The 27,540-nt window shown below is 40.4% G+C and overlaps 1 protein-coding gene and 1 long non-coding RNA gene across 9 annotated transcripts in view; one reads left to right on the top strand and one right to left on the bottom strand.

The window, feature by feature from the left end:
* Window positions 1-27,540, bottom strand: part of Fry (FRY microtubule binding protein) — a 376,400-nt gene that overhangs the window by 234,398 nt on the left and 114,462 nt on the right. For 3 of the 8 annotated variants that reach the window (XM_048800794.1, XM_048800796.1, XM_015484195.2), the window contains exon 1: window positions 2,386-2,620. The exons of the other annotated variants lie outside the window; for them this stretch is intronic. In XM_048800794.1, coding sequence (XP_048656751.1) covers window positions 2,386-2,455 — 70 coding nt within the window. In that variant the 5' untranslated portion in view covers window positions 2,456-2,620. Of the gene's footprint in view, window positions 1-2,385; window positions 2,621-27,540 lie in introns of those variants that run through there. 8 annotated transcript variants of the gene reach the window in all.
* On the top strand, window positions 2,675-10,432 carry LOC125616113. The gene is made up of 3 exons (XR_007346743.1): window positions 2,675-2,811; window positions 6,260-6,791; window positions 8,235-10,432. It is a non-coding gene; the product is annotated as an uncharacterized LOC125616113 (long non-coding RNA).

The raw sequence follows: 27,540 nt of genomic DNA, 5'->3' as shown, positions 1-27,540 counted from the left end.
TTTGAAGAGACAATGATATAGAAAATTATATTTTCCCCCACAATGTGCTATGGTTTTTTTTTTTAATGGAAAGCTTAACTTGGAAATGCTGATAAAATCATCTTTCCTCTGACTACCGCCTAGCAAAGCAGTCAGCCATAGTTATAGTTTGTTTTATTGCTTTTTAATAGTGGCACTTTCATAAACAAGCACCACCATATAATTAGGGGCTGATTCTCCAGTCATGTATGTGGGCACTATCCATGCTCCCAAGCCTGTGATGCTGGGCATGCGTGTGCAGGGACAATTAGCTGCCTGCCCCGTGGTGCATCCTCTCAGCCAAGGTTACACTGAGTAGGTTGAGCCCTAAGGCTTCTGTTTTCTACTTTGTCTTCTACATAGACAAATTCCTTTCTCCCTTTGCTACTGAAAATATGTAAAACTTAGCAATGAGAACTATGCCGGTTGTAAGCAGGTAAGTGTTGTAACAAGCTCAAAGTATATTTCCTCTTCCTCTCGAATAAACTGAAAAACATTCTGCCCCCAAAGGAACACTAGAGACTCACCAACTTCACTACTGTGAAATAAAGAAATTAAGATAGAAGGCGGGGACCGTATCTTATTCACCTTTTATAGCCCTACAGCCTGGCACAGAATAGGTGTTGAGTAAATCTTTGCTGAATGAATTGGAAGAATTCAAAAATTTTGTCATAGATACTCTCAAAGTGGAAACGAACACTTTGTTCTATTTCCTGATATGTGTATGGAGGGAGAGGGAGAGTAGCTTTAGGAAGGATGGAAAAATGTATACTTTGTCTAGAGTCACTTGCAAATACACAAGGGGAGAGATTTTAAAAGAAATCCCACTGAGCTCAGTTTCAGCACAACATCATTTTCTATCTAATAAAATAGTGACAAAAAAATTGATGGAAGAAAAGAGCCTGGCTTTCGAATAATCAAATGGTGACTAAAAACCACATAGGTATCAAACTCACAAGTGAGTTTTCTTCTGCTAGTAAGAAAACTGCTCTGTAGGCTACCCTATATGTCTAATTCTTTTCATTAATCAAAGGGTAGAGAGACAAAGAAAGGTTCATCCTTGTGTGAAGTGTGAAGTATACAAATAATGAATCCAAGTTAAATGATTTATGGCCATAACGAATAAAGGAATGCTCCCAAATGGCTTCCCCACTTTGGAGAAAAGCAGCTTCAGACAAGCCCCACAGTGCATACAGTGGTGCAAAATGACCTGGAAAAAATGGTTTCTATGGATATCATTTAGAGATGCATATCCCTGAATACCTCCAGGCAGAAGGTACTTTGGCTCTTCTCTCAAAACAATTACAGCCCAGGTTCTCTGGCCCAGGTTTTGTTTACATAAGAACAATCTTGGCCACAGGTCATTTGTGGAGGAGATAATTAGTCACCACCTCTTTGAGCATAGGTAGGTTCATTAGTATGTCCATAAAATAATATCAAGTTTTTTAGTGGAAAAATTTTAAAACAATTAAGGATCTATAATACCTGCTGGTCTTTTATCCAAAGCAAGCACAAAAGCTGTGGGTGAAATAGAGAAGACTTTGTTTTTAAAGTGTTCATAAAAATATAAGACATCACTGATCACCTGAAGGCCTCATTTTAATTTGATCTCAGATTCAGGGTGGCTTAGAGGCTGTCTTTTTGAAATAGCATATTGCTAAAATCTTTATGTAGGTCAGAAATGGAACTTCAAAAGCCATAATACTCTGATAACCTAATGAACGATTAGGGTCAAAATTTCACTTGTTTACATTTCAGAAAAGCACGTTATTTGAACTACATCAAGCATCAGGATTTTTTTTTTTAAAAAAAATGCAGATATTAAATGGCATTCTAAATATCATCCATATGGATAGGGGAGATATCAAACAAATCTTCAGATGCCTTTATGTATGAAAAAAGGTGAATTTTAGGTTTTGGACTATTAAGTACTTTTGTGTCTTCAGACAATACCCTAATAAAACAATTACAAAGTACTCCAAAACCCTGCCACACCCCTCTGATTAAACTGCACTTCACAAAAATATTTAGGTGAAGCCTGAACAAATCAAATAAACACCCAGTCAAAGGAGGCAGCCAGGAAAACCTGGTCCTGAGCTCACCAGAGTCTGAAGGGCCATCTCACTTGAAAATTTAAGCAAACAAAATCTACTGTCATTCCACTGCAGCCTTTGCACTGGAGCAAAGCTAGTTCAGTCTCTGACATTTTGATTTTCATAGCAGATGGAAGCGAAAAAAAAAAAAAAAAAAACTTCCTTGGCTCACAAACATATGTGTCCAGTTGAGATCTGATTATTTCTCGAACCTTACGCAACATCCAGCAAACAAACAAACAAACAAACAAAAAGGTTATTTTCTATTACTCACTATTACTCCAGGATTTCAGTAAATATTTGATACTGATCTCAAAGAAGCCCGAATCCTGCTGGCTGGCCATGTCTGCAGCATACAAAGAGGCTCCTAGGACTGGGAGCCGCTGGAGGAGCAGGTACTGGGGTGGAGATGTGCCTGTCACAGGTTAGTGATGTAAGCGAGGGGTCAGGCGCCGAGAGGGAGGCTCTGCAGATCCACCTCCGGCTCGGGTAGGGAGTCCTCATTTAAAGGACGCGGAGGAGCGGGAGAGAGATGCTCAGCCGCTCCTCCTCCTCCGGGGCCAGGACTTGCTTCTTATTTGCTGGGTGCGATCTCCCTGCAGCCCTCAGAGGCGGTGGCCGCTGCTGCTTTCATTTCTGGGCTGCCGTAACCAGAAATGCCTGCTGCCGGCCGCCCGCCCGCAGGCTCTGCTCCAGCCAGGTACGGTACCCAGAAAGTCCCCACCTGAACTGGGATCCGCTTTCTCTGGGGAGGGAGAGTTTCTTGGCCGGCCTCCCCGACACGAGGCAGGAGGCCTCCCTGCCCACACAGCAGCCCCGGGGCTGAGGCATGGGCTGGGAGCGCCGCCCCTGCCCCTGCCTCAACCTGAGCCACCGTTCAGCCTCCGCCTCGGCTGGAGGAGGAGGAATTTCCCAGCTGCTGTGGCTCTTCTTTGGGCAGAAAGGCTTCCAGGCAGCAGCCCGGGTATGCGCTGGCTGCTGCTTCCCCTTGTGTCAGTCCCTGAAACATACACAACTGCAGCCCGCTGCGGCAATCCAAGCTGCACCCTTGCATCTGGTTGCTGCAACGTTTGAAAAAAACCCCATCCGGGCAGCCTCCTTGCAGCACAGAGGCTTGATAAAAACACCTCAGCCTGGGCTTTTCTTCCCTTTCTTTCATGGGCACAGTGTAATCTGCATTTTGTGTTTCTCTCCACCCCCCAGAAATGCAGTATTTTTGAGAGGCACCGGAGCCCCACGTGTGCACCCCAAAGGGACAAGGCAGTACAAGCTGCTTACTCTGCTTGTTTAGAGAATGCTGCATGCAGATCCCACCAAAGATCTGTTTATCTCTAACCTTTCATTTCTGAGAACTACTGAGCCCAATAAAGCTCATTTTATTTGTATTCAAAAGATAAGAAACAAAAGCATTAGATTCCTTGCTGTTCGATGGCATTTTACTTCATGAATTCTTGATATCAGATGTCCTGATATGGGTTAGCTTTGTTTCACATTATCATTTAGCTTGACTAGGAGATTAAATACCAGTATTGTATTTTAATAATGACAGGCTATATTTGAGCTGGTGAGATTTGGCCAACCATCTCATAAGCCATGGGATACTTCTCCCTCCCCTGTACATTTGTGATTAATGTTTTCAAAAAGAATTAATAAATTACGTGATCATTATTTAACACAACAAATGTCGGGCAACCCCCTCCCATCAACAAACAAATTGGACTTCCTAGATTAACAGTTCATTTGGGAAATGGAAGGGAAAGATTTAAGACAAAGACTTTAAAAAATTCAACACTAAATGGCATTTTTAAAACTGTGTCCTGAAATGTCCTACCTTATGGATATAATGAGCTTTTCAAACTTTGCACTTAGACAAAGGCAAGCACTCAACCACTCAGATTCTTAACTCCACTCACAGCCTTTTATTCTCATGAAATCTCTCATCAGACTGACTTCTTTTTTAACTCATATGCAAACTAAAATTGAAGCGCTGATTTTCTTTTATTATGTATACTTTAATGTATAGATTCTAGGTAAAATAGGACCCAAAGGTTTTACTTCAAAATAACTATTATATCTGATAGCAAATGTAATACCTGTGTCCACCGATCTGGGGCCTCTCCCACCTTAGATGGCAATGAATAACAGGGACATCACAGGATACTTTGGAATGAATGATGGACACGTTCTCAAAGCAGGGCCCCAGCTCCTACCTGGCACCAGCCTTTACTAGCCATGAGACCTAAGGCAAAATCTTAACCTCCCTAACCCTTACTTTGCTCAATTATAAAACGGGGATAATTGTACCTACTTCCTATGGTAGTTTGGATGAGTAAATGACATTATGTATGAAAAGTACTCAATATAGAATACTGTACATAGTAAACAATCACATTTTATTATTATTATTTTTTAAAGAGAGATAGAGAAATTTTTTTAATATTTATTTTTTAGTTATCGGCGAACACAGCATCTTTGTTTGTATGGTGGTGCTGAGGATTGAACCTGGGCCGCACGCATGCCAGGCGAGCACACTACCGCTTGAGCCACATCCCCAGCCCCACATTTTATTATTTTTATTCATTAATATTATGAACTCTGAATGACTCCAGAACTGTTTTTAACTTAGATTATCTATCTATTTATTTATTTTTACTGTTTATGTGACTGAGAAGGCATATTACTTTTGAACATCAATAGGAACTATTTAGAGACAGCAGGTTGGAGACACTTAAAATCAGCTGTAATAAGCAAACATGTTCTTCTATATTGGTACTCAAATATATAGAGATTCTCTGAATGTTTATTCTCTTTTTACAAAAGTTTTCAGTTGTACTATAAATGTACTAACTTCCTGAGGATGCCACTCATATATATTTCAAAGGAAACTATCATAAAAATTTAAATGCTATTTAGAAATGAATGTGTTATATGGCCTCTAATTTTCCCTATGAAGAGTGAATCAGCAACTAAGAGTCCCGTTTCTATCTGTTAAAACTCTAGTCTATCTAGTGCATGCTATTTTCTTTTTCTAATTTGAATACCTTTAAAGAGAACATATATTGTACAAGAACAAAAAGGGCCTTTTGTTTTGCTGAAAGGCCTGCAAATCAAATAGAATGACACCTGCTGCAAGCTGGGATAAAACATTTACCCTTTTGTCTCCTCTTTCTCTTTCTCTCTTTATCTCTGGGCGGGGGGGGGCTTATAAAAAAATAGAGATAGAGGAGGCACCCGGACAAAGGTACTTTGAAATACAATAATAAAATCCAAACCTGTCCCTGGCTTTCTTCTTGATTTCAGTTGTCATTTAAGATGATCTCGAGGTACCTTAGATTTCATACCTATACAAAATGAGGGTATTCTTCCTTTAAAGTCTTGGGAAACTATACATGAATCTTTAAGCAAGAAATTAGGGTTAGACATCGGGACTAAGAGAAAGATAACAGTAGTATAGGAAAAGCCAACGGTCCCAGGAAATGGTATTGAAGACTGGAAAAAGGAAAGTAGCCTGAGACCCATGATAGTGATTAATGAGACCATCTATACTTATTGAACTTTAATACTGTGCTGAAATACACACTTCAAAATTATATTTAATCCTTACTTCAAACCTATGAGGTAAGCACTCTTGCTAGCCTAATTTACAGATGAGATAATTGAGGCTTAAAGGGGCAAAAAATAAGATCAAAGTCATATACCTGTTAAAATTTAGGTCTAGCCATTTTTAGAACCAGTTATCCTAACTTTATTTTTTATTTATTTATTTTTAATATTTATTTTTTAGTTGTAGATGGACACAATACCTTTATTTTATTTTATTTTTTATATAGTGCTGAGGATCGAACCCAAGGTCTCGCAAGTGCTAGGCGAGCGCTCTACTGCTGAGCCACAACCCCAGCCCCTAACTTTAATATCATCATCATCATCATCATCATCATCATCATTAATATTTATTATTTTCAAATCACAAGCAACAGGAGAATCAACTTCTTTACCACTCTTCTCATCACAGATGTGAAGTCCTGCCAGCTCTCTCTCCCAAATTACTCATTTTCTTACTGCCCAGCTTTTGCCTGGGTAAGGAATTACTGTAGTCCCCTGAAGGAAACTAGGAAAGAATGTCATTATTTTTCATATTTATCTTACAGGTTGTGTCCTGACCTGGAGTTGAAGGGAGGCAACCGCAGATGGAAATCTTGTCTGAAATCTATTCTCCATGTTGTCAAGGGCTGGTAATGGGCTCAGTCTACCCGGACATGGGGCTGCATCATCCCAGGACTCAATCCAGAGGGAAGGGTGTCTATTTGGTGATCAAGACACCATGGGGGTGTTATGGTTTGGATCTGAAATGTTGCCCGAAGACTCATGTGTTGAGGGCTAGTTCCCCAATGCATTTGGGGAAGTGAATGGATTATGAGGTTCTGATCTCATCAATGCATGAATCCATTGATAGGTTCACAGTTTAAGGGACTACTGGAAGATTCTGGAAACTTTAGGAGGTGGGACCTGGCTGAAGGACACAGGTGTCACTAGTCGGGTGCCTTTGAGGGGCATATTTTGTCCTTGCCCCTTCTTCCCAGCCGACATCCTTCTCTGCCCCATGTTCCTAGTCATGATGTTCTTCCTTTCCTCAGGCCCAAAGATGGTGCTGGCTGGCCATAGACTGAAAAATCTGAAACTGTAAGCCAAAATTAATCTTTCCTTCTTTATTTTAATTTGTTGGGTATTTTATCATAGCAACAGAAAGTCGACCAGCACAGTAAGCTGGTAGGAACTCTGAGTTATGCAGGAGGAATCAGGAGAGCATGGTGTTTCAAGAAGAGATGGCCCAACTGGTCCCTTACGTTCCAGCTGGCTGAGTAGCCACATGGGGTGTGAGCGGTAGAGAGTATTTTGGGTTACATCTCACAATCGGTGGCATTCGCCCTTCTCCTGCCTGGATTCCTATTAGAACCATCTCTCTCTCCCTCTGAAAGAGCTGTATCTTTGGGTTTTGTATCCCCACACTCCTCCCAGCACACAGTCAGTCTTCACATGATGAGTGAGTGAATAAATAGGCTCGTTATGCCTGTCTAGGTTATTTGCTGCCTCTGGGGGGAAAACGTGCAACAGAAGAATAATTAATTTTAATTTATATTTCATTTATACTTTCCTAGCAATTCAGACATTTTTTTTGAGACTAAAATGCATGGTGCTCAAAAATAAAATGTAAAAACAAAGCTACACTAACAGTCTGGATGCTTGCCAATCTCAAGAGACACTACCTAATAATGATTTTCAAACATCTGATGGAGTTGATTGGGTTAGGGTTGGAGTCCACCCTCTTCCCCTATGGATGGGTGCACGTGGGTCCCCATGTGTAATTACTGTCACAGAGTGACATGCACGTTCATGAACAGAATGTGTTATGCACAAGAGAAATGCTTCACAAGCAACCTGAAGAAACAAAGGAAACTCACTTAGTGTATGAAAAAGATGGCTTTATCCGTTCTTGATCAGCAGTTTCAAATGATCAGCAGTTTCAAATTCCAAAAGTATTAAGTATATTATATCACCACGACTGTACATTGCATTGTAAGAACTGTTCCAAAGCAAATGAAGTGTTTCCTAGATTGAGTTAAATGGACAGCAGCTGAGATCAACAGTGACAGGTATAGAGAAAGAATTTCATTTTACTGTAAATAGTAGCATTCATAAGAGGTGTAGAAATCACCTAAAGAAGAAAGTGTCATAATAAATAGCATGCTTTTCTTTTGACCTGTGTGACAGCAGAAATTCAGGCTGTTCTATCCTATTCTAAGAAATATTAGAGGAAAAAAAAAGATGCCACATGATGTTCACGTCATAAGCATAAAAGGTAATAATTGTTTCCTTTAAAAACCCAACCCACAGACACAAGTCTTCACAAAGTTAGATTCCATAAGTTTGGAAAACATTTACTCCATTGCTATCCACTACAAATAATTTTTTCAATGGATTGACAAATACATTAAATTTTCTTGAATGCAACAGAATTTCAGAGCTTGTAGCCTAGATTTAGACATAAACAAGGAAAATCATGTTTCCTGAAATGTTTTTCATTCAAAACAAAATAGCAGCAGAACCTTTTTTTTTTTTTTTTAGTTTCCTTTGCTACTCAGCTCCTCTGCAAAGGAATTTTATAAGGCACCAAGACAAAGGAGCCGAGTGATCATCCAGTGCAAGGGGAAGCCCTTGAAGGATACAAGCAGACAACAATAAAAGACACAGAACGCAGAACATTACAGCGGGGAGCAAGGGGAAAGAAAGCCAGGAAACCACACCACTCTCTGCTCTGTGTACAGAAGGTCCCTCCAGATGCCCATTGTCGCCCTGGGCAGGAACTGACATTAATTGAGTGCTTAATATTGAAGACTTGGGCCAGGCTGGATCTCAGAGGCCAAATCTGTACCGAAAGGCTCACCTGCTGGGAACCTCTCTAACTGGCACTGGAAGATCCACAGAATAAAACGGAACTGTGGTGTCAGCTATCCCAGGCTTCCAACCTGGGAAATAAAGAAAGGGCATCTTCCTAAACTGCATTCCAGACAACTGAATTGTGACCTCAGGAACCGATATTCAAAGACGATCAGTTAGAAGGGGAGTGACACTGTATCCTAGAGTTGATCCCTCCTTTATGGCACAGGAGCTGTGTTGGCAGAGTTGTTGAATGACTGTGGCCTCAGTCTCCTTGTCTGTGAACTAGGGCTTATCCCACAGTTTAAAAATTAAATGAGTGCCAAGGCAGGTGACAAGTGTTATGTACCAGATCTGTAGTGACCAATGAACCCAGAATATTCAGCACAAGATGTCCCCTGAAGCTCACACTCGTGTTAGGAAAGAGGGAGAGGGACCATCCTTCTGCAGAGGGATCCTTACTTATAGCCACCTGTGCAGAGCCGGCTACCAAGGTGAGGTGGATCTGCCAACATGGCTGAAGGTTTGTCAAGCAAAGAAAACCTAAACATATACACAGACAACTTTGAGGCCTGGGGTAAACTATGTGATTAGAGGTTCTTGTTAGTTTAGCATCTTTTCAAAATTTACTTGATTTAGTCCTATCAATTTCTCAACGTAGGGCTGGCATATTTGCATATTCTTAACCTAGCGCCCAAATGAGGAGATGCTGCAGTCCATATATGCTTTATACTTACAAAAGTTTCACCTCAAATTCTGCAGAACACTTCTGGCATAGTAACCCTTTAATGTTGTATTTATGGATGTCTATGCAAAGAAGAAAACATGTATTTTTTTCCATCGCCCCTTATCATGAAAGCAGTTATTTACATGCAGATGCAAATAAGTTCAATGTAACCAGCTATGGTAAGTAGCCAACTGTTAAAACATCTTAGACTACATGTTAAATCTTTTCTGAAGAAGCCAAAAACCATATTGCTTTGCATATCAGTATTTACCAAAAACGCACAGATAGGTAATGCTCAGCAGGATGAAAACCAATTATGTTTATATCAATTTATATCATCACTCTTTCCCAAACATTTACTATGTAACAGAGAACTAAGAAACTGTTGGTTCTTCTCTGTATAAATGATAATCCAACAACACAAAAAAGGAGCGTTGTCATGGTGGAATTGAAGTTATTGGGTGATAAGCTGTGACTACGAGTTAGTGATAAAAATTAAGTACCTTATAGAGCTACAGCCACTATTTCTATTTTTTTATTTCATTGGTGTTCCCAATTTCATGCTCAAAAATAAACATTTACAGTGTAAGTCACAGGGAACAGATCAATTTTGCTCAAAGGCACCACTTACTAAAATCTGAAATTTTAAAAACACAAAATTGGGGAAAATTAAAAATTTTGATTAATTTTATTTATATACCCATGATACAAATTTCACATATACTCAACTTTTTCTTTTCTTTTAAATGTTTCCTTTTCTGCCTGTTTACACTTACCTACCAACAAAGGTTGAAGGATTGGGAATTAGGAAACTCCTTATTCTTCTTATTTTGACCCTGGTATTATTTTAGACAAGTTATTTCTCTACAAAATGAAAAATGTTCCTTTTCACTATCAAATTATTTCTTAGGGGTCTGGGGCCGTGGTTCAGCGGTAGCGCACTTGCCTGGCATGTGTGAGGCACTGTTCGATTCTCAGCACCACATATAAATAAATAAAATAAAGGTATATCAACAATTAAAAAAATATTTTTTTAAAAAATGATTTCTTAGGGCAGGTTCTAAGATTTCCCATACTATAGGGAAGAACCATGGCTTGGCTAAAGCAGAATGCTGGATAATAAATTATTATTATTATTATTATTATTATTTTAATATTTTTTAGCTTTTAGGTGGACACAGTATCTTTATTTTACACTTATGTGGTGCTGAGGATCGAACCCAGTGCCTTGTGCATGCTAGGCAAATGCTCTACCACTGAGCCACAACTCCACCCCGATAATAAATTATTTTATGGAAGTTTTTGGCATGCATTATTTAAATTTTTGGCAACAGATTCACCTTCTCAATAATGTTTTGATAAAATAAGAACATCCATGAAAGAGCACCCACTGGCTGACTGGCAGGAGAAGCTGTCAGGGGACCAAAAAATAATTGGGGATTAGAAAGGGATAAATCGATATGAAAATGACCAAGTCATCTACTATGAAATTAATGAAGCAATAGCAAAGTGCTTTGATGAGCTTAAAACTGATAGCAACTATCCACTTGGCATGTCCTGGGGGCCATGGAGAGACCATAGCCCAAAGCCAGGTTATTAACACTGGGATTAAGGACAGTAGAACTAGGGCATTGAAGACATGGACAGCATCCCTTCATTTGGAGCTAACACTTTAAAAAGGAAGTTGTCTACCACACTGAGCAGCACTGACTTCACCTTCAAAGTCATCCAAATGGCCATCTGTTCACAGAGCTGCCTGGTGCAATCCCCCTGGTTCCTGCCTTTTAGAAGGCTCCGGGTAATACAGAAGCACACACATTACCTTCTCCACCCTCAGGCCTTGTTCAGAAGCATTAGAAAATGTAACTGAGAAGGGGAGACTATTTTGCAGGATGGGGAAAGTCCTGCAAGGCATGTTTTTAGAAAGGGTGGGAAATCACCACCCTACTTTGACCAGACAGGCAGGGCTTTGTGTAGGAGGGCGAGGCTGTCAAAACGGAATGAGGGACAGCTGCAGCTCCGCAGGCTGGTGGGGAGAGCAATTCCAACTGTTCAGAAGTGAGGTGGAGAGTAATGAGCTTTGCAGACCGTCAGGCTGGGAGAGGTCACTCTGAGAAATGGAGTTGGAGGGTCATGATTCTGACCCGTGGTGTTGGCCATAGAGAAATTCAAGCTTCTGGTCAGGCCAGGCCTGCTCCACCAGGTACTGACCAGTTTTCCACCTATGTGTCTGACCTATTCCTTTCTCATTCATAGGGTGTATGTGATACTATCCTACCTGCCCTCTACCTAATACTGTTCCATGATCTCAAAGGAGATTCTGTGGATGGAAGCGCTCTGTATTCCCAGAGTGCTGGCATCAGAGATGCTCAGGGCTTCATTAATGCATGAGTGAGAAAATAAGATGGCGGGTGAACCCCCTTCAGTCCTCCTTCCTAAGAAACACACTGGTACCTCCCTGGTCATTGTACCAGCTTGCTGGACTTTCAGTTTTTGGTTTAGGGACATGCCCAGGGTGTCCTGCTCTGTAAGTGGCCATTCACCAACTCCAGGAATGTGCTGGTGGTTTGCCTGGGTCTTATCCAAATGCTACTCCAGCCTCTCTGAATAAATACAGGATGGGTGGTAACTGCAGTTGGAGAAATACTCCACCCTACCTCTAGCCTTATTTTCCACCTTCTTTGCTCTCCAGGGGAATTTTTCCTTTCTCTTATCCTTTTAAATTATTTTTAGAAATTAATTATGTCTATGATTTCTTATATCCTTACCTTTGTGTGTTACTCTCCATGTGTCTAATTTATACTGTGTTCATTAAAACAAGGAGTAGCAAAAGAGTCAGAGAAAGGGCCATGTACATGGCCTTCTTTGGGAATTTTGGGTGAAAGGTAAGAGAGGGGCGGCTATGTGAGAAATAGATCAGTGAAAGGCTGAACCTGGAGTTAAACTAGCAATACTCTCTCCATTGGCCTCCTATTTATTCTTACAGTGGAGGAAACTGAAACTGATGGAGGTCCAATAGTAATCCAGTTTGCTGAAAATATTACCATTTCAATATGTAATAAACATCAAAATCATTAGTAGAACATTTAATATTTTTGCACTAAATATTTGAAATCTGATGCAATTTTTACGGCACCTCTAAGTTTTTATGGCATTTGCCACGAATAGCTATTCTGTCCTTGGAATGCACATCAGTGGCTGGTGACTTCTATATACATTCTAAGGGCATAATAGCTACCAGTGGCTGGTGATTCTCTTATTGAACAGCGCAGCTCTAGAAATTTCTTGACAATTTTTGTGTCATGAACCTTTTTGGCAGTCTGGTGAAGCCTATGGCTCCTTCTCAGACTAAATTTACATGAATAAAATAAAATCCACAGGTTATAAAGAAAATGAATTGTTTTAAAATGTAATTATAATTTTCTTTCTTTATGGGCCTTTATTTTATTGATTTATTTTTATGTGGTGCTGAGGATTGAACCCAGTGCCTCACACATGCTAGGCAAGCATTGTACCACTGAGCCACAAACCCAGCCATAATTAAAAAATTCTTTTAAAAACATAAAATTGTGGTATTGTATACACACAAATTCTTTAATAGTGCCTTAAATAAAATAATCCAGAATCAGGTCTAATAATAAATTTTAAATAAAATAATATCTAAAAGCATAAATAAAATTTCCATAAACCTAAAGCACCTGTAATGTGATGAAAATACCTGACTTCTATTGGTAGCAAATAATATTTGCTTTTATTGGTGCTATTAATAATATTGTAGTTTGTCGCCTATATTTGTAATTGAAGAGAATACTAAGTGTCAGTTAGAGTTAGTAAGAAGTGAAATGTAACAGTTTCCCATCTAAGTCCTTCAGTCTGACCCGTGGAGCTGCTCCAGAGCTTGGGCTTTGCCTACTATGCCCTGCTGCTCCCAAAGCACCACTCCCTCCAGAGAGCTCGGTCTTCACAGGATGCTTGAGGATGGTCACGAATAACTGTTGCAACTTTGAGAAGCTTTGCCCACTCTCCTTCAAGTTTTCTTTTTCTTTTCTTTTCTTTTTTTTTAATATTTATTTTTAAGGTGTAGTTGGACACATGCCTTTATTTATTTACTTATTTTTATGTGGTGCTGAGGATCGAACCCAGGGCCTTGCACACGCTGGGCGAGTGCTCTACCACTGAGCTACAACTCCAGCCCCAAGTTTCCTTGATTCTACTTCTTTTTCACTTATGTCACTCACTTTTTCTATTGTCCACACGTGCTTTTCAGCATCTCACACTTCTATGATATTCAAGTGATATTTAAATACTTGAACCATTCAATAAATGGAAAACATAGGTGTGATACTTGTCCCCCAAATTGACGCTAGATTATAGAATACCAGCCAGTTACAAGCCTCAGAGCATATCAAGCACATGCAGTATTGCTCATACTTGAATATGATCTCCATTTTCTCTTTGAGACTATGATACATAAAATGGCAACCTCACACAATAAACTCCTTCAAAGAGCACATACACACACATACAGTTTCCAATTGACAAAAAAAAATCTCGAATTCATTATAATCCAAAGGGAAAGAAACATCATTATATTATTATTTTAAATATTTTTGGTTGTAGATGGACACAATATTTTTACCTTATTTATTTATCTATTTTTACGTGGTGCTGAGCCTCGAACTCAGTGCCTCATGCATGCGAGGCAAGCGCTCTACCACTGAGTTACAACCCCAGCCCTTCATTATATTATTAAATACAATTAAAATAATACTCTGGTATAATAGCTAATCCCATTTAAAAATTCATTTTGCTTTGAGTTGTGGAGGTAATTTGGTGAGCTGAAGCCAGGGTATCTTTCTAATGAAATGGAATATATTAGAGTACATCAGACACAGTAAAGGTGAATACTGTTTATGACACTTTCATCATATAAATATATACACACATGTGAATGCTGGGTGGCAGCAATTCAATATAAAATGTATTTCTTATTGTGAGTTATCATTTAAAAAGTTTGATGTCCTCATACACTGCTAGTGAGAAGGTAAAAATCGTTCAGCTGCTGTGGAAATAGTTTGGTGTTCCTCAAGTAACATAGAACTAGTAAATAACCCCACAATTTTCCTAGGTATATACCCCAAAGAAATGAGAACAGGTATTCAAACAAGGCACATACATGGTCACAGCAAAACTATTCACAGTAGTTGGAAGGTGGAAACAGCTCAATGTCCACCAGTGCACGAATGCTCACAGATGTCCACCAAATGCTAGTTCCTTTCCTCATCCTTCTTGATTTCATACGGCCAGGGGAATATCATTCAGCCAACAGAATACCATTCATCCGCATAAAGGAATGCTGTTAGGATACCTGCTCTAATGTGGATGGGCTTTTACAACATTATTAATATAATTAAAGTTATATTATGTGGCTCGGTGGTAGCGCACTTGCCTCACATGTGTGAGACACTGGGTTTGATTCTCAGCCCCTCATATAAATAAATGAATAAAATAAAGTTCATCAACAACTAAAAATATTTAAAAAAAAAAAAGAAATATCCAAAAAAGGAAATCGACAGAAAGAAGTCAGGGGCCACAGGGAGGGAGTGGTGGGGGACAGTCTCCTGGTTAAGGGTTTTACTTGAATGGTGGAAATATGTTGGGATGAGAGGGAAGTGGTGGCTGTACAACACTGTGAATGTACAACCTGCCACCATAGTGTCACTCGACAATGGCTAACGATATGTGTTTCGCCTCACTTATTTTTCAAGTCTGCATGCCCTTGCTCTGGAAGGCTCTGCGTGCCTTGTGCCCACTTGCAGTGCTGCTCCATCTCCACCTAGTGGTGAAGGCATCTTCTGTGGGGACTCCAGCACTAAAGATGCCTGCCTGCCGGGAGAGCCATTGCCCAGCACAGAGGAGCAAGGTCTGCACCTCAAGTGCCATTCAGCTTCATGAGGGTCTACATATTGCACAGATAACCATCAGCCACTTTGAACTTTAGACAGGAAAGAAGGATGGTTTCTAGTTTTCCTCTAGAAAACTAGATTTATGGGTAGTTCTCAAAACTCAATGATTTTTTCTGGAGGATGGTTTATCTATTTAAAAAATGGGGACAACATTTCCTACCTCAGAATCACTATGAAAATTTGTGCAAGACAGACTAAGAAAGATGCTCAATATAGGCAGATGCTCAAAGCACATGAGTTCCCTTCCGCATTCTTCCTGATTTCTTGAGATACTTGGTGTGGAATTATGAGCCCCAAACAAGATGACTCATACCTGAGTGCTCCTCTGCTTCAAAATCTCAAGGAAAAAAAAATTGTGGGTACATAGGGCAAAGTGGCAGGGATTTGGAATAACTATGGAAAGGAAAGGGAGAACCCAAGCATTGAACACAGGGCAGAAACTCAAGTGACCCAAGGCCAAGAGATGAATGCAGCAGGGACCAGGTGAATAGCAGGCAAATAGCAGGAGTGGGAAGAGAAGGAAAGGAAAAATCTACTACCAGACATTCTAGTTAATGCCAAAATGCTACCCCAGTGGGAGTGGGGGCGGCAAGAAACACAGGAGGCAAAATATTTGGATATTTTTGCAAGTGGGCTTGCTTGAAAGATTCCAACTCCATATAATTTATTCTATAAAAATGGAATCGAAGGCAGACTGAGCTGTGACAGGTAGTTAGTTATAAATCAAAACAGAACAAAGCACACCAGAAAAGACACATAGACAATCAAGGTCTTTTCAAATGATGAGGTCAAAGAGTAAAAGCAACCCAAAAGGCAATAAGCACAGAAGGAAGGAAGAATCGTGAAATTAATTTGAAATCGGTGGTAAAATTATCAGAAGAGAAAGTACTGCTCCAATTTCAGATTATTCAGATCTGTAGGCGATTCTATAAACTGGTAAATTCTAAAGCACTGGAAAACACAGGGAGCAAAATTTTAAAAAGCAAAAAAAATACCACCATTCTTATACCAGGTAGTGCCCCATTGTAGGGGGACACAATACCTTTATTTTATTTATTTATATTCATGTGGTGCTGGGGGGAACCCAGGGCTCACACATGCTAGGGAGGGCTCTACCACTGAGCCTCACCGCAGCCTCAATGCCCCATATCTTTGAGGTCTGTATTCCAAGAGTACCATGGATGACTGAGACAGGACAATACTGAACTGTACACATTATCTGAACATAAGCACTGAAATACTGTGACAGTGCAGCGGATCACAGAGAGGGTCCTGACCAACAGGCAGATGGGATATAGAGCCTGGATGTGTCGAATAAAGGGATGATGGGAGTCCCAAGTGGCAAGAGCAAATGGCGTGAGATTTCAACATGTGACCCAAATCAGCATGCAGTTTAAAACTCATCAACTGTTTGTTTCTGGAATTTTCTATGTATGCCTTCAGTTCCTCTCCTCCACCCACTTTAGTCTGCTCCAGCCTGACTTCCTGGCCACACTCCTGTTAAAGTGCCCCACAGCCTCTGCTTAGCTAGTGGGCAGGTCTCAGTCCTTCACTTAGATGGCATCTCAGCAGCATTTGGACACTCTTCTCAAAACTCCTCCTTGCTTCCAGGGCTTCATGCTTTAAGGGTTTCTTGGGCTGGGTGTGGCTGGCCCCTGCCCACCTCTCCAGGCTCATCTTGCGCTCTCCTGACCCCCTTTCTTCAATCACCTTGGACTCCCCCACCCCCGGGTCTTGGCAGTGCTGTTCCACCTGACTAGATGCCCTTCTCTCTGCTCTTCCCTTTGTTCTTCTATCAGCCCGGGAAGCCTTCCCTTGAGTGTCCAGTCTAAATCTAGAGCTACTAATAAAACTTCCCATTGCTAGCTTGTTACCTTTTCTTTAATGGTACTTATCCCCATATGCAGTAGTTCGTGTATTATGTAATTATTTGTCAATATGCTTTTCTCCAGAGCTCTTTGGACTGTCAATTTTGTGAGGTAGATTCCATGTTTATTTTGGTCACCATTTTTCTCCTTGGGTCCTGGGACGCTAGGTAGAGATCATAAACTCAGTGGCACTCAGTAAGTCATTTTTGAATGAACAGCTCTATGGGTACCTGAATGAATGGGCAAGTGTTCCCGCCCTGGGCAGGGAGGCAGGGCGCGTCAGTGACTTCACCCGAGCAGCTTCAGGCCTTGCATCTTCTTCATGCAAAAGCTGCTCATATTTTTTTGGTCTCTCAGATATCTGCTTGACCAAAGTCCCACTTTGGCTCAGAGAAGCACAATGGAGCGTTGGCTGGAGGCAAAGGCGGGGCGAGGAGCCAAGGAAAGCCAGCTGGGAGAAAACGGTCTCAAGTGCTTCAGTGTTTGATTTCTTATTTCTCTGACATATTCTCCAACCAGGTTGGAAGTCAACGGGACTCTCCCTAACAGTGTATTGCAGACCTGGAAAGTGCAGCAGCTATGTGGGTGGGAGGAAGGCAAAGCTTGGGGTACAGGAAAGGCAAAAAGAGGAGAAGCTCTGGAGATGGGTCAACGCCCAGGAGACCTGGGGACAGTGGACCTTATTAGCTGTGGAGACAAACCCCTCAAGCCTAAGCTGCTAGGGACTTATTCCAACTTTCCTCTGGGAGCAGCAGATACGACTAACACTCACCACCCTTCTGGATGCCCCCAAATGCCTATCAAGGTGGAGAGCTGGGATGTCCATCCTCTTGCTTTTTGCATTTTAAGGGAGAGATTCCTCACTGAAGTTATTTCACATCAATGCCTTTCAAAGCAGGGTTTTAGTCCTACTAAAGACTGCTGGCATCAAAGCCATAACATCTATCATATGATTTTAAAACTCTTTTTATCTACTTAGGAATAACTGGAGATGATAGAAAGTCCAAGCGCAGGTATCTAACTGGGACCGACCTGAGGCTGGGAAGGGTGCGGGGGAGGGAGGGATGGAAAGAGGATGGGTAACAGGTGCTGGGGTGCAGCTGGACAGGAGAAATAGCTCCTAACATTCTATAGGATAGTAAGAGAACTATGGTTGATGGCAATTAATTGAATGTTTCACAATAGCCAGTAGGGAGGATTTTGAATGTTCCCAACACAAAGAAAAAATAAATGTTTGAGATAATGAATATGTCAATTATCCTGACCTGACCTGATCATCCCATATTGTACACATGTATTGCAATGTTACATTGTACCCCATATGTAGGTACAATATTAAGTCGATTAATAATCACAGTAGCTCTAACTTAAAGCACCACTCCTGGGTCTGTTGATTTGAAGGTTGAGAAAGGAGGCGGGCAGTCCTGGCCAGTCAGACTGGAAGAATCAGCTTTTGGGATCCAGTGGCACCTTATAAAACAACATGACTTTCCCAGCCATGTTTAGTCATTTAACTACTTCTCCTCGCAGCTGAGTTTTTTTAAAACTTTCCTCTCCATATCCCATTCTAATCCCACTCATTCTCCAATTTACTACCATTCCAGCTCCTTGGGAACGAGTGTGTCGTGACCACCATGGAACTTTCTGGTCCTCACTTGGCTTCACCTGTTGGCAGCCTTTGGCATTATTGCTCAAGTCTGCTTTTGACACTTTTGCTTTACCAGGCTCCTCTTCTGTTCTTTTTGCCTCTGTTCTCTTCCTACCGCTGTGACTCCATCATGTTATGGGCTCCTCCTCATTGGTCCCTCGCTGGAGTGATGAGAGTAACTCAAGAGGTCCATAGTCAGATGCTTTACTTCACATATATACGTATAGCCTAGGATATTTTAACTACATCCATGGCTCAGCTATTGCCTGATGCTTTTTTTATTTCTCATATCTCTCTCCAGCAGACCTTTGCCACAGGTTACCTCTTTTCATCGTCTTGTCCATCTCAACCTGATACTCCTCAGATACTGAAATTCAACATGATCTGATATGAGCTCACCATTTTCCTTCCTCAGTTCCTACCTTCCCCTTTATTGCGTGAATGACACTACCATTCACTAAGTCACTCAGGTTAGAAATTCAAGTTTTTCTTTCTTTCTCATTCCCCATGTCCAAAGACTGAGCAAGCCCTGTTGATCCTACGTCTTAGATACCCCACTGTCTTCTCACCCTCATCTCCACCATCATTGTCTAATGAAGGTGCCTGTCATTATTCTATTCATCTGTGATAGTCTTCTCACTAGTCTCTTGGTTCTCCTTAATGCTGCTAGATGGTTCAATGGCTGTCTATCCCTCTTGGGATAAAGCTCCCCATTGGTTGTATAGAGGAACCCTTCCTACTTCTCTAACCTCATGCAATCCTCTGTTTTTCAGCCACAGGGAACTGCCTGTCGTGGCCCCAATGCATCATTCACTCCATGCTGTTATGATTTGCCTTGAGCAGTCTATTTTCTCTTTTGCCTTAATCCAATCCCACTGCTCACCTATTCCTGTGACTTCCCCAGTTGAAGTGAAATGCCCTTCTTCTGGGGTCCAGAAGCACTTGTTACATGGCCTTATAATTAGTAGTTATTTGCCTTTCTCCCCACTAAACTGTGAGCCCTTTGAAGAAAGTAGACGGCTGTGCCTCTCATTTCTGAATTATCAGCATCTAGAGTTGTGCCTGGCTCATAAGAGATTCTAAAACATCCTACCTGAATAAATAATAAATAATAATAACTTAAATTTGAGCATGAGGTTTATGGGGTTGTGGGTGAGCTCAAAAGCAATAGGTGTGAGACCATCCCTTTCAATATATTAAATTCATAAAACATATTTTTTGGGGTGGGGGGGTGCATCTGTCAAGATTTTCTGTAGAAACCTACAGAAACAACAGGAAGGAGAACAATTATTTGTTTCATATAGACCAAAGGCTAAAAAATCACATGGCAATATGGAAAATCTTATTTTTATTAAATATCCAATTCAAGAGATGTACGTTCTAGACATTAATTTTGATGTCTGCCATTACCACAATATTTTCTTAAATGTCATAAGTTCAACCTTTAGAAACAAAGGAGGCAGATGCAGGCTGTGACCCATGAAATCTTCAATGCTTGCCACACACTTGTCAACTGCAAGGCTAATTTTCATGTAACATGCTCAAGTAGCTGATTGTTAACAAAGAAGTAGCTCTAACCAAGAAAGACAATGAGGTCTTATTTTAACGGTTTCTTTTAATACATATTCACGTCCACAATGTTTTTGAATTTCACAGATGGAGAAATGGAGGCATTTAAAAACAAGGATTATGGTCAGAGAATAAATCTAAAAATTGATCTTATTTCTGCAAACTTTCCTCGGGAGTTCTGTCGGTGGCATTTCACTGGGTTTTATTCATTTCTTCTGGGTGACTACTCATGAACCACAAGTCTGTGGTGTTCTAGGAGGTAACTATTGACCTGATGGACAGCCATGGCCCTGTGGGAACTACATGAACTGAGTTCAGAGTCACCTGCATCCTGGTGGACTGCCTGGTAGGGCCAGACAGTTTCCACACGTGGAAACAGAAAGTTGTTTGCTTTGTGACGGAAAAAATTCCTGCCATTTCTCAAGAAGCACAGTGCAGAGAAGTGGACCAAGAACTGCTCAGGGTTGGCCAACGATGCCTGAAAATAAGGCTGGCCTTGGGAAGCAGCCTCATCCCAGCCTTGCTTATTAAATCATCTGCCACCATGGGACAGTCAAACGTAGCTGTGGGGAAATGTGTAAAGAAGTAGAGTCCCCATTCCAATTTCAAACAATGCAAACCCTTACCCAACCCTATGCTTTATTTGGAGGATGAAAATAAACACACTGGCAGGATTGATTGCTAATAACAGATCATATAATGAACTACAAAGGGGTTCTACGCCAGGTAGACCACTAACTCCCCCCACCACACACACACACAAACACACACACAGAGATTAATTCTTTAGCCAGTTAAGAACACAGACTTGGTAGATTAAAAACAAACAAACAAACAAAAAAACTCTTCTCTCGTGTGTGTTTATATATATTAGTTGTTGATGAACCTTTATTTTATTTTTTTATTTATATGTGGTGCTGAGAATCGAACTCAAGACCTCACATATGCTAGGCAAGTGCTCTACCACTGAGCCACAACCTCAGCCCTCTCATGTACTTTTAGTAACAACAACAAAATAGGGGAAGCTTAGCAAAAAATAATCTGATTCTTGGTTTTGAAACACCAGCAATGAAGACTAAGGCCTCATCTGTCCTGAAGGTGCTGAGCCCAGGCCTTTGCATTAGCTCCTCCTTCTGCCTAAACCCTCTCTCTCCAAGATACCCCACATGACTAGACCCTGCTCTTTCTTCAGATCTCTACCCATCAACAAGATCTTCCCCGCCCATCAGCCACAACTTAAGGCTTCATTGCCCTGTTACTGTAATCTCTCTTCCTTGCTTTATTTTATTCAAAATGTGTTTTACTCTCTGAATAACAAATACTCACATATTCATAGTCTGTGTCCCACCTCCACCAGAGTATAAGATCAGAAGGAGAAGGAATGTTGTAGGTGTTGTTCTCTGCTGTAATTCTAGTACCCAGAACAAAGACTGGCGCGTGATAGATGCTCAAGGAATATTAAATGAATGAATAAACGAACAAATGAATTTTGTTGCAATTTAATCTCCCTTCTCTCTATTGTGTAACATACCTTAATGTGCCAAGTTGGCATGTAATTTATGTCAAGCATTAGCCACATAAACAAATGCTTAAAATAGCACCTCTCTGCTTATGAACTGTGACAGACTGTGATTAAAGGTCAGGTTTGAGTGTCTCTAAAAACATTTCATTTTCTCCACTTCTCTGCTCACACAGCCTCCGGGTAGGTAATCCTGTGATGGTCAAGGCTGAAGGGCTGCTGGATGGTCTACCCAAGCCCCAGTTTCCTCAGTCTAACTAAACACCACCCACCTCAGCTGCAGCCATTTCAATGGATCTGTAATGCCTTTTGCCCAAACTTTGGATGCGATGGGGCTGGCTGTGTGGGGGACCAGGTTGAATCAGGACAGTGAATGTAGATCTGGCCTCTAAAATCAAGGATGCCCAAGGTAAGGAAGAAAGAAGGCATACCGAGCTGAGCTGGGTAACTTCTGACCATGGCCTGAGTGGGCAAGCGTGGGCACCTTGGGGACATTTCAAAGGAGCTGGTGCACATCACCTTTAAGCCCAGGCACTGTAAAATGCACACATTCTGTTTTGCAAATGGTGTTCTCTGCTTAGATTGAAAACAACTTCCATTTCCCCACATGATGAATGAAATGCTGTAAATGGATTTGGCCTTTTAGAAATCATCAGGAGCACAACTTGAAAGGTCTTTTGCCATAAATACGAACAACCAGGGGAACATTCAAAACTCAGCTAGGGATACAAAAAAATTTGGAGTGGGCACTTTTAACTTTAATGTTTCTAATTAGAGGCCCACTTGATGTGTGGAGGCTAGATCTTCCATGAGGTGCAGCTGATACACATTATTGTTACTTCTAGGACAGGAGTGTACTGTTCTAACCTGTTCTGGATGAAATTCAAAGTGTTGGACTTATCACATTTGTTAGTGAAGCGAAGGTGGGAGGGCACTAAAAATAATAAATGACCTCTAGGATCTTGCCTAGGAAGGGGCAGGGCAGGTACTGTAACTTGGCACCCTTCCCCCAAAATAGCTATCAAAAGCAGGGTGCCTCCTATATTGCTTACATACCCATTCATTTCATAATACATATAATCACATATTTATGTGTTTACTTGCTTATTGGCAGCCTTCACTGACAGATTTTAAGCTCCCAAAGAGGCAGGGACAGTGTCTACTTGGTTCCTGATGTACACCCAGTTTCCATGCCTGGCATGAGGCGGGTACTCAGGTCAGATTTAGTGAATGACTAACTTAATGAATGAATAAACTATGGGAAGGATGGAAAAGACAGAACTAAAAAGAAATGGTTTAAAGAACGTGGGTTTCTCACTGACTGCAAACTCACTGGCAGTCAACAAACGATGCTGGGGCTTTGGAAGGTAATCTTGAGGTCTAGAACATGGGAAGGAACCGTCCTGCCTGAATCTTCCCTCCTGCCTCTGTGTGTTCCAACTGAAAAGGGATAGGTGCTAGGGGATGAATTGTGTCCTCTTTTGAGGGGACACATACATTCATGCTGAAGAACTAACCCAATGTAGTCACAATGTGACTGAATTTGGAGATAGGCCTTGAGAGAGGAGACAAAGTTAAAGTCATGAAGGTGGACCCTAACCCAATACACCTGGAATCTTTATAAAAGGAGGAGATTGGACATAGACACGTACAGAGAGAAGATCATGTGAGGACACAGGGACAAGGTAGCTATTAATGAGGTAAGAGTCAGGCCTTAGGAGGAACCACCCCTGCCAGCACCTCGGTCTTGAATTTCCAGCCTCTAGAGGTGTGAAGAATCATCCAGTCTGTGGTACTTTGTTACAGCATCTCTAGCAAACTAATACATATGAGTAACTCTCTAGCCAACTAGGAGTGTACAGCTTGAAAATGAACTGGGTTGAGAGGGCAACAAGCACTTTCTCCAAATAATTCAAAAATTGTTTTATGAAATAAAATAAAAGGGAAAACTTTATGACAAAAAAAGATATCTGAAAATGGGATGAACTCTAATGTATTATAATTTATTTATTAAATGTACTGTTTATTGTCTGATATCTCTGGATAGATGTAGACTCTACAAGATCAGGTATAAATGTTCTGAGCAGGTTAATTTCCTTTGGGGATAGTGAGCTTCCTGTCATGGAGGCATGTAAGCAGAAGCTATGCATGTCGTTGAGAAATCTCTTGCAGAGAGCAGGCACATGGTTAGGCTCCTTGAAGGTCATTTGCAAAGTTGGACTTTTATTTGTCTGATTTTACTTCTACTGATGAATGAGCTAGGTATGTGTCATAGAAAAGGTACGTAATAAAATATCTGTTCACATCTAAAGAATCTAGTTAAAGTATCCAGGCTCTGAACTTCTATTTTGAATTTCTTCAACCTGAATATATTATCACCCATTGTACTTCCTAGGAAAGAAAATGAATTTTAATTAATGCTTAGTGTAAATTGTTTTCTTAAAAGACAGATTTTTTTTTTTTCAAGGAGATAGACATTTCTTCTGGTTCCAGTTTGGTTTCTTATGCCTGTTTAATTTAGAGCATGAGTTCCAAGAGCAGAAGACTGCGGGGTCTTAATAAATGTCTAGTGATGAATAATTAATAATTAAAAATTATCATCTTCTTCTCATACTCCCAAGAGGAGCAGCAGATGGTGAATTCTGGCTGAGCCTGATTCTAGCTGTGCCTGTGGCTGCCCATAGATCTTGAAAGAAGCCAGCATTCAAAGAACACAGTGAAACTCACAGGAATCTCATGAATTTTGCTGTTGTTATTCCAAAGGTTCTTTTGGCAGAGACTCCGAGCCAGCAGATGAGCCTGTACTACACTTTCTCACAACAATTCAGTTAAAAAAAAAAAAAAAAAATCTAACAGACAACCTTACAGGACACCTTCCTACTTCCATATCATGGAAGAATGTGAGTTCAATGTCAGTGTCAAGATGTTAGGTTGATCGCAGCTCAGAGATGCAGAGCAAGACAATGTTTAGAAAATTGAAGAGCATAAACATTTTCTGTAAATACAATTTTTGTTTCATAATTCATTTTGGCAAATGTTTAACATTTGCCTGCTCCCATAAACTTGACTTCTAACTTGCTAAAATTCTGCCATGTGCCAAGAGTGATAGTACATATGGAAATAGAATGGCAATTTCTGCAACCCAATACCTGTGTAGGTCTGTACCTTTGTTCCTATTCTAGTTGGATTTCCAAAATACTTAACTTCATAGGGAATATTACTACTCTCAGTGGAACCAAAGACAGTATTAATAATGGGTTGGCAACTGGATTTAAAAACTTGCTATGAAATAAGATGGTGAAAAATCAAGCATGTTTACAATCCCAGAAAGTAGTGATCAATGCTACAAGGTAGACTAAATTCTAACAGTCAAATTTCCCACCCCACTCCCATGGCTCTCAGTGTGACCTTAAAGGTATTCAGAGAAATGCTTTGAAAATAAGTTGCTATGAATAGCCCATCTGTTTCCTGTTTCTCTTTATTGTTGGACAGGCAGGTCTAGGCAGGACTGCACTATATACAGAAAATCTGGTTTTCAGGCAGTGTTCATTATTCTGCCCAGTATTTTCCAAACTATTGCATGAATCATTTTTAAGGGGTATTTGAAGGAAAGGGCTGTCCTGGTACATTGCGAAGGCTAGAAGCAGCATTTTTATGATGGAAACACACTTGATTTGGATTAGGAGGTTCTGTGGTTCAAGTCCAACCTCACCAACTAACAACTGGAAATCCTGAGCAAGTCACTTACCTTCCCTGTATTTCAGTTCCTGCCCATATGAAAACGGGAATTGATAACACACACCCCTTGGGACTGTAGTAAAGATGGGGACAGATAGTATAGTGGGTACTTTTCATGCGTCATGTTGCTTAATCCTCATAACTCCATGACCTTGGTATGTTATCCTATTAGATGGAGAAAATAAGTTCAGAGAATTCAAGGTCACTTATAATAAATACTTGCTTGCCTGATGAAATATAATTCTTATAAGCTTTAATAGTTCCATGCCTGAATACAGATTATACATACATTTTCTGGGGAAAACACCATATCTTAACTGAATAAAAGACATCCACTGAGTGCCTTCTATGGGCTACTTAATAGGCTACCTCACACCTGTTATTGCACTTAGCCCACACACCTGTGTGCGTGTCTATGAATGAGGGACTATGCCCATTTTAAAGATGGGAAAACTGAAGTTCATCAGAATCAAGTTATTGACTAAAATGGCAAAGCTGTGACTCTGGGTTCCAACTCAATCTGTGCTCAGCACACAGCCTTCCTTTATGTTTTCATAAACATTAGTTAACATTATTTAACTGAAGATAATTTTTAAAAATCATAAAATATAATAGTAAAATGATACAATAATACTTGCTTATGTGACTACTAAGAATTATCATTATCACTTCATTTTTAGTGACTAAAATAAGTAAATTACAAAACAAAACTCTGAAGGTAACTTTTTTTTAATGTAACATACATGAACATTAGGTCTTCTAAAGTAATTCTGGCTAATACTGAATAATCTTTCCGTGTGGTCCTTACTCAGCCAACCAACATTCCTTACATTGTTCCCCAACAGGCAAACTTCCCCTGCCACTCCCCATGCCTCCCTCCACACTATCAGGTTAACTGCCCTTTCTAAAGCTTTGTTACATTTTCTCCCTTTGCCTAGGACATGGTCCTCTTCACTAATCAGTTCAAATTCGGTCCATCACTTAACACAGTGGTCAAGATCCACTATTCCGTGAACCTTCTGACTATCCTTATGATGTATGATCTCTTCCACAGTCTCTTACTATATTTAATGACACCATTACTCCATATGTCACTTGGTTACTAGCATTAGTGGTTCTAGACATGAAATTTGTCTCTCCAAATGGCTAATAACATCCTTGGGGGAAGAGATTATCTTTATTGTTTTTCTCTGCATTCCTATACCCAAGATGTTCTAGATAGTTGTACTACAATGGAAGAGAATGTTTTTTAAAAGAGGAAAAAGCCACAAAATCTATAAATGTTGCTAGCATTCCTTTTCTTACGTGGTCTATTTAAATAGTATTAATAAAAAATTCAACACACAAAGGAAACCTGCTTCAGCTAGGCACATATCATTGGCTAGTTTCTAGATTTGGACAATTCAGCATAATAGCTTTATAGTAACAGCTTAACAATGAAGTTTGATAAAATGGTATATAATACTAATAATACAGTTCTTCTGTAAATAGGGTAGACGTCCCCGAGTCTTTAGTCATTCAACAGATAACTAATGAGCACCAATTAATTTCTTGATATTGTCTTGGATTCTCTGGACACTGCAGATGTTGTCTTGGCCCTCAACAGGCTGACATTGCAGTAGCAAGACAATGGTCATTACTCACTACAGTAGTGGTCATCATATAGGTTTCTATAATAATTACATTCTTTAATGAAATAGAATCACATGTATAACCCTGTGTCCTAAATGTTCTATAATAGCGCTGCTCATTAGATGGGATTTTTCAAACTTTGTGGGATGTTTTTGGTCATTCAGTGATAAGGGAAGTTAGATTACTCCTGACATTTTAAGGGCAGGTGGCAGAATTGATCCATATTCTGCAAAGTGTGGAGCTCTCCTACACAATGAAAAATTGTCCTATGTCCACCTGACTTTCAAATGCTCTGCTCCCCTAGACATCCATATAGAGAAAAATTCA

This window comes from Marmota marmota, unplaced genomic scaffold (genome assembly GCF_001458135.2).
Source record: "Marmota marmota marmota unplaced genomic scaffold, marMar, whole genome shotgun sequence".
In the NCBI taxonomy this organism is placed as follows: Eukaryota; Metazoa; Chordata; class Mammalia; order Rodentia; family Sciuridae; genus Marmota; species Marmota marmota.
This window is presented reverse-complemented; position numbering and strand designations above follow the sequence as displayed.